Source organism: Portunus trituberculatus, chromosome 24 (genome assembly GCF_017591435.1).
Source record: "Portunus trituberculatus isolate SZX2019 chromosome 24, ASM1759143v1, whole genome shotgun sequence".
Lineage (NCBI taxonomy): Eukaryota > Metazoa > Arthropoda > Malacostraca > Decapoda > Portunidae > Portunus > Portunus trituberculatus.
The window spans coordinates 19,329,623-19,342,957 of record NC_059278.1 but is presented as its reverse complement, the minus strand read 5'-3'; the positions used below and the strand labels follow the sequence as shown (position 1 = coordinate 19,342,957).

At 40.2% G+C, this 13,335-nt stretch overlaps 2 protein-coding genes and 1 long non-coding RNA gene across 9 annotated transcripts in view; 2 read left to right on the top strand and 1 right to left on the bottom strand.

Annotated features, from left to right (window-relative positions):
* The first annotated feature begins 447 nt into the window (after positions 1 to 447).
* On the top strand, positions 448 to 5,642 carry LOC123508126 (SUMO-conjugating enzyme UBC9-B). Of its 4 annotated transcripts, XM_045261629.1 has the most exons (7): positions 524 to 594; positions 1,412 to 1,513; positions 2,319 to 2,398; positions 2,583 to 2,666; positions 2,754 to 2,871; positions 4,844 to 4,988; positions 5,178 to 5,642. In XM_045261629.1, exons 3-7 carry the CDS (start codon positions 2,333 to 2,335, stop codon positions 5,245 to 5,247), a joined length of 483 nt encoding a protein of 160 aa, XP_045117564.1. In that variant the 5' UTR covers positions 524 to 594; positions 1,412 to 1,513; positions 2,319 to 2,332; the 3' UTR covers positions 5,248 to 5,642. The 4 variants fall into 4 exon arrangements, with proteins under 4 accessions (XP_045117562.1, XP_045117564.1, XP_045117563.1 ...); XM_045261627.1 differs by lacking the exon at positions 1,412 to 1,513 and having other exon boundaries at positions 448 to 594; XM_045261628.1 differs by lacking the exons at positions 524 to 594; positions 1,412 to 1,513 and adding an exon at positions 651 to 796.
* Positions 5,643 to 6,562: 920 nt separating this feature from the next.
* Positions 6,563 to 10,082, bottom strand: LOC123508125. 3 transcript variants are annotated; one of them, XM_045261626.1, is made up of 6 exons: positions 9,933 to 10,082; positions 9,262 to 9,424; positions 8,176 to 8,511; positions 7,372 to 7,715; positions 6,831 to 7,072; positions 6,563 to 6,704 (listed from the first exon to the last, which is right to left on the bottom strand). In XM_045261626.1, exons 1-3 carry the CDS (start codon positions 10,012 to 10,014, stop codon positions 8,319 to 8,321), a joined length of 438 nt encoding a protein of 145 aa, XP_045117561.1. In that variant the 5' UTR covers positions 10,015 to 10,082; the 3' UTR covers positions 6,563 to 6,704; positions 6,831 to 7,072; positions 7,372 to 7,715; positions 8,176 to 8,318. The 3 variants fall into 3 exon arrangements, with proteins under 3 accessions (XP_045117561.1, XP_045117560.1, XP_045117559.1); XM_045261625.1 differs by having other exon boundaries at positions 9,262 to 9,427; positions 9,933 to 10,074; XM_045261624.1 differs by lacking the exon at positions 9,933 to 10,082 and having other exon boundaries at positions 9,262 to 9,401.
* The window catches only part of LOC123508130, a 32,862-nt gene continuing 28,854 nt past the window's right edge, over positions 9,328 to 13,335 (top strand). The window contains exon 1 of one of the 2 annotated variants that reach the window (XR_006675866.1): positions 9,328 to 9,462. This is a non-coding gene — a long non-coding RNA (uncharacterized LOC123508130). The remainder of the gene's footprint in view (positions 9,463 to 13,335) is intronic. The other variant, XR_006675867.1, reaches the window with a different exon arrangement.

Here is a 13,335-nt window from a genome sequence, read left to right as displayed (position 1 = left end):
AGAGAGAGAGAGAGAGAGAGAGAGAGAGAGAGAGAGAGAGAGAGAGATGCTTGTTGGCTTGTTAAAGTGAAGAAAAGATTACAAAAAGAAAGTATATAATGCTTGATTAGCCTACTTGGTTTGATGTTTTGAAAAAAAAATGGTAAACACACAAACGAGCCATAATTAACTGACATACAAGAAATGCCTAATACCAATGCTTATTCCAAAATATTCACCATCCCTACTTTCATTGGTAATTGTCGGGTTGAACTCAATCACCTGATCGTCAAAGGAAGATCAGTGTTTCCTATATCATCACCAACGAGAAGAAAAAGATAAGCCTTCCGTCGCTGGCTACGATATTATATAGACATGCTATTCACACCCTAAGCTCCTTTCTATTCTACCAGCGAGATAAGAATGGTGAAAGAAACATATGGATCTCCTGCCGCAATATAAGTGGCGACGAAGGTAAAGGTGGTTCAAATTTGGCGCGAAGGACAGTAGCGAGGAGAGCCGAGAACCCGCGAGGACCGGCGAGAATCAGACCCGTTCTGCCGTCACCAGTGTTTTTCCGCCTGCCAATACCCTACACACTCCGGGCTGAACCAGGTGAGTGTTGCCCTCGATCCATGAATACTTTAGGCATGTGTGGAGCAAGGAGTGAGTGAGTTCGGGGCAAGATTGTGGAATTATTAGAGGAAAAGCGGAGAGGCGGAGAATCTGGTGGGGGAGGGAGAGCCCATGTTATTGTGGGCCAGGGAGTGTCACATTCTGTTCTTCCTGTGAGAGTAACTGCGCCGAGCTGAGAGTGGTGAGTGGCTGTGGTGACTCGTGAATGTTTGGTGCATGTGTAGATGTGGGTAGTGAGGCAGGTTGGTTGAGAGAGGCGGAATTGAGGCAGTAATGTTATGGGCGGGAATGGAGGAGGAGCAGCCATCAGCCGGACATTGGCACGTTTTCCCGTTCTTTTGTTCCCCGCTGGTCATTGCCTCCGTCATGGTCCATAGCGGCGTTTCCTGCAGTAAATCAGCGTGCACGTGAAGCAGGTGAAGGTAGGACGTTAGCGGGGCAACGTGCAGTGAGGTGGTGGCGGTGGTGGTGGTGATAATGGAGGAAGTACTACTACGGGTCTTGTGTTTGTTTTGTTTTCGTGGGAGTTAACAGAACCTAGGAAAATTATTTAGGTGCTATCGCCGCTTCAGCCAAACTAATGGAATGTAATGTCATTTGAATATAACCATTTCTATTATTCAAGCTTTCATTCATTGTGCTGCAGTTTGCATTATTTGCCATATAACTGGAACTGGAGGTGAATCACTGACAACTGATATGTCGATTATGAAAATTGAGGCGTTATCAGAAACCTTGCTTCTTTTTTCTTTCTCTTTATCTTGTGTAACAATGGTGTGGGTTGCGGGCTCAGCAGCCTCAGCACCACGTGTTGTGCATGGTGGGTGACGCCTGGGCCGGATGGCAGGGCATCATACACCCTGAACATTGATTGTTCTCTCCCTTGCTTCACTAAAAGGTACTCACCTCGGCTCCTTATTCTGCCAAACCATTATCTAATTATTACTTTAGGTTTGACATACACCACCATTGTACAGGCAACTTCCATTACTGACCAGCCAGGCAACCTCTAACACACCTGCCTTCATGAAATTAATAATTGACTTTGGCAAATGTATTGTGACTTTAATCTTAGGTTACTTCTCATAAATGGGTTATAATGGGAATTGGCCTGCTAATTTTTAATTGCTGTTTGTGACTATATATATATATATATATATATATATATATATATATATATATATATATATATATATATATATATATGTAAAGTATATGTGGGCAGTTCCTCAGAGGAATGCAGACACACGCCAATTCACTTCCACTCCAGACATGGCAGAGGAAACTCCAACCCATCAGCTACTGAGGAAGGGTCAAGAGACTCAAAATCTGGATATAGCAGACATGGCTACCTATGGTGAAGCCATAATTATTATTTGATAATATTAATTATTAAATATTATGTATTTATTTATTTATATATACATTTTATTTTTTATTATATATTCACCAAATTGTTTTTCTTATTGAATAAAGATGCATCTAGGCCTGTGTGTATCAATACCACACACAGACCTAATGATGTAAAACTGACAACTGGACAATAACCTAACTTTGAGATGTATTGCTATACAAGGAGTCCCAAGATTCTAACCCAAGAGATCTGGACTGTGAGGCGACGGTGCTTGTTGCTACATCACCGGGACCTAATTAGCTAGTTAGATATGTACTGTGTAAATTAATACCAATTGGTGTCCTTTCAGTTTAACTCGCCACTATGTCTGGAATTGCCATTGCTCGTCTGGCTGAGGAGAGAAAGGCATGGAGGAAAGATCATCCTTTTGTAAGTATGAACATCTGATTTAGGGCATACAATGAATTTAATGTGTTAACTTAAATTTTTGTTTGTTTGTTGGTGTTATTGTTATCCTGTGGTGTTATTCCTATTGTAACCTGTCCTAGATTTGTGTAAAAACACAAAAAAAAAAACTTCCTCCTTGTTTGTTGATTTACTTTTGTACTTACAGGGGTTCATTGCTCGGCCTACAAAGAACCCAGATGGCACCCTGAACCTCATGAACTGGGAATGTGCCATCCCTGGCAAGAAAGGGGTGAGTGCCTGCAGCTTCTAAGTGCATTGTAGCTTCATATCCACTAAGTAAGATGTATATGTGATGTTTGTCTTCTCTAACCTACAGACACCGTGGGAGAGTGGCCTGTACAGATTGCGCATGATCTTCAAAGACGATTACCCCTCCACTCCACCCAAGTGCAAATTTGAACCACCTCTCTTCCATCCCAATGTCTACCCATCAGGTAGATATAAACTTTAAATATTTATCTATCTGTAATGTTTACAGTGATTTTTTGTTATTTATATTGTTTTCATTTATTGGCAAATGTGCACCATAAACATTGATGTGTGTGATGTTATTCAGTGTTTCTTCATGGTGTGTTTTCTATTATTTACTTGTTTATATCAGAATTAATTTTGCTCATAACAGTAAACTTGAAAAGATGTACAGTTAAAATGTTGATTTGATGGAGATATTGGAACATTGACCTAATTCAGGGGTTCTCAACCTGGGGTACACGTACCCACAGGGGTACGTGAGAGGAATTTTGGGGATACGTGGCAGGTTTCTCAAAATGTTTCAGTTTTGAATAGCTGCAAATTTGTTTGTTGTATAAAATGTGGTCTACATGTGCTAGGCTGGATGTGTCCTTCAATAGAACCAGGACACATTAACAATGTTAACAAGGAAACTCTTGGAGTTATATCACTTGAGAGAAAGCTCTCTTGGATTACAGTTGCCACACAACCTTGCAAACCTGTAATATTTGTTCTGATTTATTATTTTATACGTTATTCACACACACGGTGACTTATTTATCACTGTTACTAGTTACAAGTTGCAACTAGCTGCAAACAACACTACCCAGTTCACTCTCATAATGATCGAAAATTATCTGATATAGTTCCTTTTGGTAAATGTATTGCATGTTAGTCACATATAGTGTCTCCCTGTGAAGTACCAGTTCCTATTGACACTACCTCATAGAAACTAGAGATGTACCGATACCAAAATTTTGGCCGATTCCGGTACCGATACCACCTAATTGGGCCGATACCAATACCACCGATGCCGATACTACTACTGATAGTGATTACTGCACTGGACACCAGGATGAGTTGGTGGACGGTGAGCGTTATCAGATGGGAGGCTTTGTTTTTTTGGGGGATGCTGTAAGAGAACGTTTGTGAAATAGGAGCAATTCTAGAAGCTTTTTGAAGCCATTTGCAAAGGTAAATTACTCAGTAATTGGAATGAATATCTTCTCAGTCTTCTGATTCTTGTCAGTTATTTTAAATTCTTACTTCTTACTCCTTTAGCGACCATTTGGTCTTGTGCATTTTCATTATTAATTTTATTGACGATATTTTGGCGATCAAAAATATTTTTAAAATTATTAAAATTGTAAAACAGACACAAATTGTTAGCAAAAGAAACTCATTTTGTTGTGTATGTTTCTCTTTAATTAAATCTGACATCCTTTGATATTAATTCATTAGACATTAGTAGACCAATTCAGAAACATGAGCTTTCACCTAATCTTTTCAATTAAATAGAAAAAAGTTTAGTTTATTCTAAATTTCTAGGTTGTGGTAGGTTGTGGTTATTACCACAGAAAACAGTATTCTATGACATACAGTAATCACCATGGAAACTTAATACGCCGTATTATATTAATTTGGTGTCATCAATATCTTATGTCGAATATATCACTAAGTAGTAAATTCCTTTTAGGTATCGGAAGTATCGGCATAAAATAAGCTGATACCGATACCCAAAATATGGGCCGATACCGATTCCAATACCGATACCGATGCATCGGTACATCTCTAATAGAAACATACTAATATTAATTTTAAAATTTGTCTGCTCCCCATATATAACACAATTTAAACTTAATAAACTAAGTCTATAAACCATGCATCTATTGTTACCCTTCCTGACGCTGCATTGTGGGTAAGGAGTACGTGGTCAATACTGAAAGACTTCGAGGGGTACCTAACATTAAAAAGGTTGAGAACCCCTGACTTAATTACTTGTGTTGCTTTGGATTGAATTATGGCTTTGTTTTGTCTTGAACATGTGTGAGACTGCTTGCCTAGTGTATAGAAAAGACATTTGAGTAGTGAAAGTGGTAATGTGTGTTGGAAAGTAAAATTTAAGAATATAATATCAATAGATAGATGTGCTAACTTTCCTTTATCACTATTCAGGAACAGTATGTCTGTCCCTGCTGGATGAAGAGAAGGACTGGAGGCCCGCCATTACAATCAAGCAGATTCTCTTGGGAATTCAGGACCTCCTCAACGATCCCAACATCAAGGACCCTGCACAGGCCGAGGCGTATACCATCTACTGGTGAGTGCCTCTTGTTCCATGCCATTTTGATGAGCACAATAGAAATAAATGGAGCCCGCACAGGCCAAGCTGTATACCATCTACTGGTGAGTGCCTCTTGTTCCATGCCATTTTGATGAGCACAATAGGAATAAATGGAGTATCTGTTGTAGTCCTGTGCTCTCCTTAATTTTCTTTTTCTTGTTCCAGCCAAAACCGATTGGAATATGAGAAGAGAGTGCGAGCACAGGCCAAGGCAATGTCTGCCCCATTTGAATAAGTCCCCGGTGTTGAATCAAGTTGATGCTGACCTGCTGACTTTGGGCTCCCTGATTTACATTTGCTTATTAGATATAACTAAGTAGGTAGATCTTGGGGCAACTGGATGTTCTGTCAAGAAACGACATGTTTCACTGTTGCCATGTAACAGTTGAGCTTACATGATCAGACAGTGTTTGAATACTTGAGAATTTTAAGTTTTCATTCTTACTACACATTTCTTTTCTGTGTACTGCAGAACTTCTCAGCTTCCTGATTTCCAGAATCTTTCCGACATTTATCCCTGACAGGTCAGAGTGAAGTGGTTCACAAAATGACTTTATTTACTTTTTTATGTACCTGTCCATGTTCTACTTTTTGAGTCATTAGTGGATATTAATAAAGCTATTTTTATCATTATATGCATTCTTCCCCTGTAATAGAAAGGAAGCTAGAAGGAATAGTCTTACAGACCATCATTGTGGTTAAAACTTAAGATCTCTTACTGTTTGATATCCACTTGTATCATTGCATCATTCTTTGTCTTTATCTGTGATGTCTGTCTCCCTTCAGGAATGTTTCCAACTGAGTATAAAGGCTCAGTGTCTCATTCAGACACTCTGTACTTGTTCAAGCTCTGTCTCCACCAGCACCTCTCATAAGTGTAGTCACTTATCCCATTCTTTAATTTTTACTCTCCCATTAGCACCTTCATTTCACTCCTCCAAAACTTATTTAATCTGGTTTGCTTTTGTATTCAGACATACTAGGTGTTGCAGTTCACCTTAATTGCCCATGATCCATTCCACTGAAGTGCTTTTCTTTTATGCACTCTGTTCCTATTTTCTGTTTTGGCCTGCCCTTCCCTGAGAAGACAGTGTGTTGTCAGCCTTTTGGGAATAATTTCATGGTCTTTGCACAGTGGCAAAATATCTCGAATATTATTGGTTACTTGAAGTGCTATTGTGCAAAGCTACATAATTGTAATATGTAGTTATGGACATAATGGGATTTTCTTTGTGTGTGGATGTGTTGAGGCATCTGTTGGAGTAACACTAGTGTTATCCTCATGCTTTGTACACATTCATATGTTAATCAGTCATGTGTGCACACAAAAAGAAGCTTTCAGTGGTGTAGCAAATGACTAAAGTTATGTTATTTGTGCTGGAAGTATTCTGGTGCTAAGTTAAGCTTTTCATAAGTCATCCACATTAATTTGCGATATGTATCAGGTAGCTTTCAGTAACCTAAAGAGCTGGAGAGATTAGAGGAGTATTATCTCTTATATATATATATTGGTATTGAATATCTTCTAAGAAATGTTACATCAGTCCTTTATTTATCCATCTATAAACTAAGGACCAGTGTTAAGAAAGCAAATGCAATAGTGAAGTGGATGAGTGGGTTCTCCCTGGCAAGCTCTTAGTCACAGCAGCGTGGATGAAGCTCAACCTCTTGGAATATGTTCACTTTGGTCTTCTGTGGAAAGATAGAAAAAAGTCCCTAGTAATTGATTGAGGGCTTATGATACCAATGAGATGGAGAGAAATTTCAGACTAAATCAAACTAAAAAGAAACGTTTGTTAATGTTTGATGGTAACTCACCTTGATGGGTTTTCTGGGGTTGGGAATGTTTCTGGTTTTGTCATCCTGCTTGAGGATTGTGGCTGCCATTCTCCCTCGCTTATTGATTAGGTCTCTGAGTGTTGAGTCAATTGTGTCAAGAATTCCTGTCACCTTGTAAGGGTCAATGTATGGTGACCACACTGCTGCAAATTTGGCAACTTCACCCATTTGGCAGCGTAGTTCCTTCCTGGTGTCCTTGATCTCGCTGCCGCAGCAGCATTCTTTCAAAGGAACAGTTATGTTAAGCATGTCTTACCTCTCATTACGTGTCATGCAGAGCCAAGAAATGGAAGGTGATGGATCTAATCTACACTAGATTTTCCCATTTCATTCCAATTCCTTTATCAATGTGTTTGCTTACAGGTATCTTTCTCCACCTTTCATGTCTTATTGGTCAATTAGAGTGCTGTCAGATTCAGGCAACATCATTTCATGTTGCTGTTAGTTCAAATTTAAATTAATTTATTTCGCAAATGGGAAATGTAAAATGACAAACAATTTATTATCTGTATGTACACACCTTAAGCTGTATGGCAGCATTGGATGCTTCTGTTAACATCTGCCTCATGATGGCGTGTGCAGGGCCTGTGATGGTAATGCCTTTGCAGTAAGGTCCATGCCCACTGGGTAGCAAGCTGATGGAATTAGATGGCTGGGTGTGCCCAAGTATCTGTCTCAAATTGTTCATTAAGGTCTTCAAATTTTCAAATTCAGAGACTTTAGTTGACACCTCTGTAGTCTCCATATTCTTTGCCAGCTTCTTGAAGGTCAGTGAAGGCATTTGCTTTTTGTTGAACAGCTTGTGGAAGTGTGTCCCTGGAGGCTGCTGGGTCATGGGTCTGGTCCTGGTGTTCAAGGTTTGATCTGTCAAGGAAGGACTGAAGGTTAAGGGGACTGTTAGTGCCTCTATTGGTATTGGGTAATGGAGAAAAATGCTACAGGGAGAAGGCCATCGACCAATTAACTAGACATGGAAGATTTTGCTGAAGCTCTTCTTCATTTGTGAATAGCAAGTCTGCAGAGAATGTTGTATTTCATATTGTAATGCTCAGGCATAAGAACACATTCTGTAGTTTCTTATTTCTAAAACCTGCTGCCCTGGCAAAATTGTGCCTATCGAAAGAAAAAGGGTTGTCTATCATTCATTTGAGGGAACAGGCTATACCTTTGCCCTCTCATCCTTGATCCTTCCTATATGATGCATGAAAGATGAGGTGATGGATAGGAAAGAATAATAATAATGAATAACAAGTATATACAGTATCATCCATTTCTCATATAGATGCAAATACAAAGTTTCTAAAGGGGGACCTCAAGAACTAACCATTTGCACTGGGAGGGAGGTCTGTTGGCAGATGAGTCACAATCATGTTATTCAGGAGATGAAGTCGAATTAAATTGGTGTGGAGGCGTTTTTCCAGCACCTTCAAGTACTTGGTGACTGCAGGGTGCGGGGACCTTCATTCCTTAAAGGAACCTGCCCTGATGATAATTTGGCTTGAGCACGAGCAAAGCATTCCAATTGGTGGAAGGTATGGGTGAGGATTGCTGTGTTGCCCCAAGGATTGAGATGCTGTGTGAAGACTTCAAAGGCCTCAGCCACAGCCTCGGATGTTGTGTCCATCTTGACCAGCTGGCATCCATCCACCTTGTGACCTCCCTGCAGAGTTAACATTCATTACATATTAGTATTATGTGATATATTTATTAATTTATTGCTGTCTAGGCTACATTTTATAGGAAGAATTTGTTTGATTTGTTGTATTATAATTCAATCCATATTTCTTTTATTAAGCTCAGCGAAGGTATGAGAAAACATCACTATGAAGGATCTGAATGGGTAACATCAGTAGCCTACTTGGAGGGTGGAGGAGAGGGAGGAACAAGCCCTAACTAATCAATCAATATGTGAGAGAGAGAGAGTTGTTTCACGGATCTGAGGCTGAGTGCAGATGTGTAATAATACTAGTGAGTGACGTAGCATCAGGTGTGGCAGTGTTCCTACAACACCTGCAGACTGTATCAGCATCACACTATTTAATATATATATATATATATATATATATATATATATATATATATATATATATATATATATATATATATATATACCTTGCTGTCTGCACCAAAAGGTAACAGTAATCAGTCTGTGAAAATCATATAGACTTGTGTCTAGATCTTAATTGGTGGAACAAAACATCTTGTTTCGTTGTTGTGCGAAGTATGATTGTGTGTGTGTGTGTGTGTGTGTGTCATTTTGTGAAATTTTATCGCTGTATGTGCCACTTTTCAAAAGTTTTTAATTGCAGTTACATGGAATCATCTATGGCCTTTGAAGTGTACAGAGTCGTGGTAAGACGACAAAGCGTTTCAAAATAACCACCCCACTCCTCCTGACTCTCTCTCTTACCTCATATCCTTTTGGGGCTTCGCGATCAGTCGCGACACCTCAAACAGTTCAATTCTTGTCTTGTTGAGGATGTCTATCTCCTGCCGGACCTCCGCCTTCACAATCTCCAACACATTGTGGAAGGCTTCTTGAGGGGACAGCCGAGTCACCTCATCGTTCGGCCCTGCTGGGATATCATAAGAGATGGAGTACTATTGTGTGGTGAGTATTGAGTGGCTGGGATATGTGACGAGAACTGATAACATTGAAATATCGTGAGCACTTTCTAGAAGACGAGTAGCTAGTGGATGGTGGGTGGTGAGGTAATGACGGGTTGGGATGATAGTAAAGTAACATCAGTGTTTTCATCTTGGTGATACGCTATGTGCGTGAGAGTTTTGTGTGTGTGTCCGATGTGTCGTATTGGCTGGACCACACGCACACGGGCAGGTATGGGATTGCCGACCTACTTAGATTATGTTTTCATCTGACGGTTGGCTAGATTAGGTTCAAAGTAATTCAGTGCATTCTTTAATTTCATTGGTGATCCCTTCAGAATTCACGACTTGGTCATATTTTGCTGCTAAATCAACAATCTGTGTCAGGATATTGCTGGTCTGAGGTTATTTGCACTATATTCCTTACGGGTTTGCCTAGCTCTTATGTAACGCGCCACGAAACTTCCAACTTACCCTGAGCCGCAGACATAAGACACAAAAGGGTTAGTGAGTACGCCACGCCAAGCATCCTCGCCACCGCCATGCTTGATGCCATCTGAGCTGCTGAGCACCGCCTTGGTGTGTGCTGGGCTCAGGGCTCGCGGCTGTTGTTTCTGGGTGACACCTGCTGCATGCACACGTGTGGTGCTGCACTATCACAAATTCACAATGATCATCCTCATCCCCCAACACACACACAAACAAGCAAACAAATAATAATAAGTTTTCTTATTTTGTTATGCTTTATTCTGAAAATAATTACCATGTTTCGTTTTTTTACCCTGTTAATTCAAACGGACTAGTACATCAGATATCTTCATAACTATGACGTGCTAGAATTAGGAAATGGGAAATAATATTATAGGAGAGAGAGAGAGAGAGAGAGAGAGAGAGAGAGAGTAATCATACGTTGAGCGGTCTGCCCCAGACAAGGCACCACACACACACACACACACACACACACACACACACATATGTGCCCGGTAGCTCAGTGGTTAGAGCGCTGGCTTAACAAGCCAGATGACCTTCGATTCCCCCGGGTGGAGATATTTGGGTGTGTCTCCTTTCACGTGTAGCCCCTGTTCACCTAGCAGTGAGTAGGTACGGGATGTAAATCGAGGAGTTGTGACCTTGTTGTCCCGGTGTGTGGTGTGTGCCTGGTCTCAGACCTATCCCAAGATCGGAAATAATGAGCTCTGAGCTCGTTCCGTAGGGTAACGCCTGGCTGTCTCGTCAGAGACTGCAGCAGATCAAACAGTGAATTACATGCAGTACTATTACTTCTGCTACTTCTACTGCTATTACTACTACTACTACTACTACTACTACACTTCCTGACACACTTCCATTCCTTATTTCTTCCTCCTATCACTACACTTAATATATTTTAGGCTAGCAACAGCAGGAAATGCCCAGGAAACACTGAAAATTGAAGGTAATGTTGAGTAGTTGACACGGAGAGGGACGGGGGTGGGAGGGGCTGGGTCTTGGTCCGAGTCATGGTGGAAGCCGGGCGGTCTGAACGTCTTATTTAACACAACAATGGCCTATTTATCTGTTTTTGTGGTTGATTCTGGCTTTGCTTCACTCTCTGGGTCTGGAAACATAGGGGAGTGCAGGCAAAACATTGATGGACTGACCTGCGGGTGGAAGGCATTACTGAGGTGCCCTTGTGCCCAATATTTACGTACGCAGTTCATTTTAAAAATAGCGAGAAGAAAAAGGGTGCCTACACTGGAATGCACTACATTTTTAAACGCAACAAATACTTTAACTAATAACCAAAATATAATAACGTTACCGGGTCGATTGTTTACTAAACGATGTCCAAGGAACGGTCTTTTTCTCAAAGTAACGGCTCACAAACACATCATAATGTCGTGAAGGAAAGCACAGCCACACTACGTCATGTTACATTTTCTGAATACGATTATTTATTTTTTTTGCATTTCACACAAATAAAGAAAACACAGATTCCTAGTCGTTTAAAGATTTTTGTTTTGTATTCTGGTACCGTTAAGAATTTTGAATTTGAAAATACGATTAGTTATACTAAATTTTATTTAATATTATTACTTGGGGCATGTTTTTCATATCTTTTACGTGTTTTATCAAGCACCAAAACAATCTTGGGCCTGCTAATTAAAAAAAAAAAAACGTTATATTCTATATAGTGACTAATATTTTTTCGATATAGAAAAACACAGCTAGTTCCGATTCTATTGTTGCTTGAAACTTGCTTTACTATGCTAATAAGAAATAAAATGTCAAAACAATGCCAACTCCATTAATAAAAGATAAATATTCTTACCTTTACGCCAAGATTTTTTTTTTTTTTTTTTTTTTTTTACACGCCCGGTGAGTGACTCCACCTCGTCCGCCCTCACTCTCACACTCCACCTCTCCCTTGCACTTCCTTTTCCTCCACCGCCTCCTATACCCAGAGCCCAGAAAACTCCTAGAAACACATGCAAAACCCGAGCAATACGTTTAAAGAATCGTTTCCACAACACTGGAGATGGCGGGGCCCAGCGGGGCGGAGCTGGGCGGGTGCTGTACGGGGCAGGAGCAGGCCAGGAGTGGGGTGGAGATTGGCGGAGAGGGTGTGGGACGAAGGAGGTGAGCGGGAGCGGAAGGGTACAGGATACCGAATTTGGTGGTATGGTGTGGTGTCGTGTGGTAGGTTATGGTGTGTATTAGCGGAGGTGGTGTGGTGTGGCGGCGGCGGTGGTGGTGATTTGGTATGGTGATAGCTACAAACTGAACAGCCGTGTGTGTGTGTGTATGGTGTGTGCAGTCTCTGCCGAGCGCCAGACGTTACCCTACGGAACGAGGTGGTGATCTTCGGATGTGGACGGCGGCGGTGGTGGTGATTTGGTAGGTGAACAGTGATAGCTACAACCATGGTCCTCTGAACCCAGCCCACTGAGCTACCGTGTGTGTGTGTGTGTGTGTGTGTGTGTGTGTGTGTGTGATAATAATAATAATAATACTAATAATAAATAATAATAATAATAATAATAATAATAATAATAATAATAATAATGATAATAATAGCCGAGAGAGTGAAAATATACATTGAAGGGACACATAATGAAAACAAATAGTTCTAGAGTATATGCAATTACGTGTGATAGAGATCATTATAAAGCTATGTAATTATGAAGGCAAGAAGAGTAAAATGAAATCTTAAAGGATTTTTACCTAATGTACAAATAAAAACATGAATCTGAATGTACATGTAACAAAGTTGATTACGAATTAATGAATTTGACAATAATAGCAATAGTGCTTTTCATGGAAAGGTCGGTGGTGGGAGATGGTGCGGGGACAAGCTTGGTGTGGTGGCGGATTGCTCGTTGTGGAGTTGGGGCGTCAGGGGGTGGGAAATAGGTTGTTGAGTAGTTTGGTTACAAATTGCTGTAACTGTAGCGGGCCGCAGATTCAGTTGGGTGAATGCATCCTAATAGTTAATACAATTGGGGCCAAAAATATTTTTAAAGTTCCCTTCTGTATTTTCTCAAATTTATTTATTTATTTATTTTTATTGATTTATTTTGTTTATTTATCTATTTTTGTATGTAATAGTTAAGGAGGACGACCAGACAGGGAAGGCATAACTTAGTTTGGGTAAAATAAATGTGTTAAAAGTTGTACTAAGTCGCTGGCTGGAATCCCTAACATCTTGAAAGTTCGTAACATATATAAACGGCAATTTGATGAGATGTAAGAATTGACAAGTGGATCCAAATTTAATTTATCGTTAATTATTATATCTAATAATTTGGTTGAATTGATAACTTCTATGGTGTGATCTTCCAATTTGAGGGGTGGTCGGGGGGCTTGGCTTTGATTCTAGATTAAAATGCATGATTAC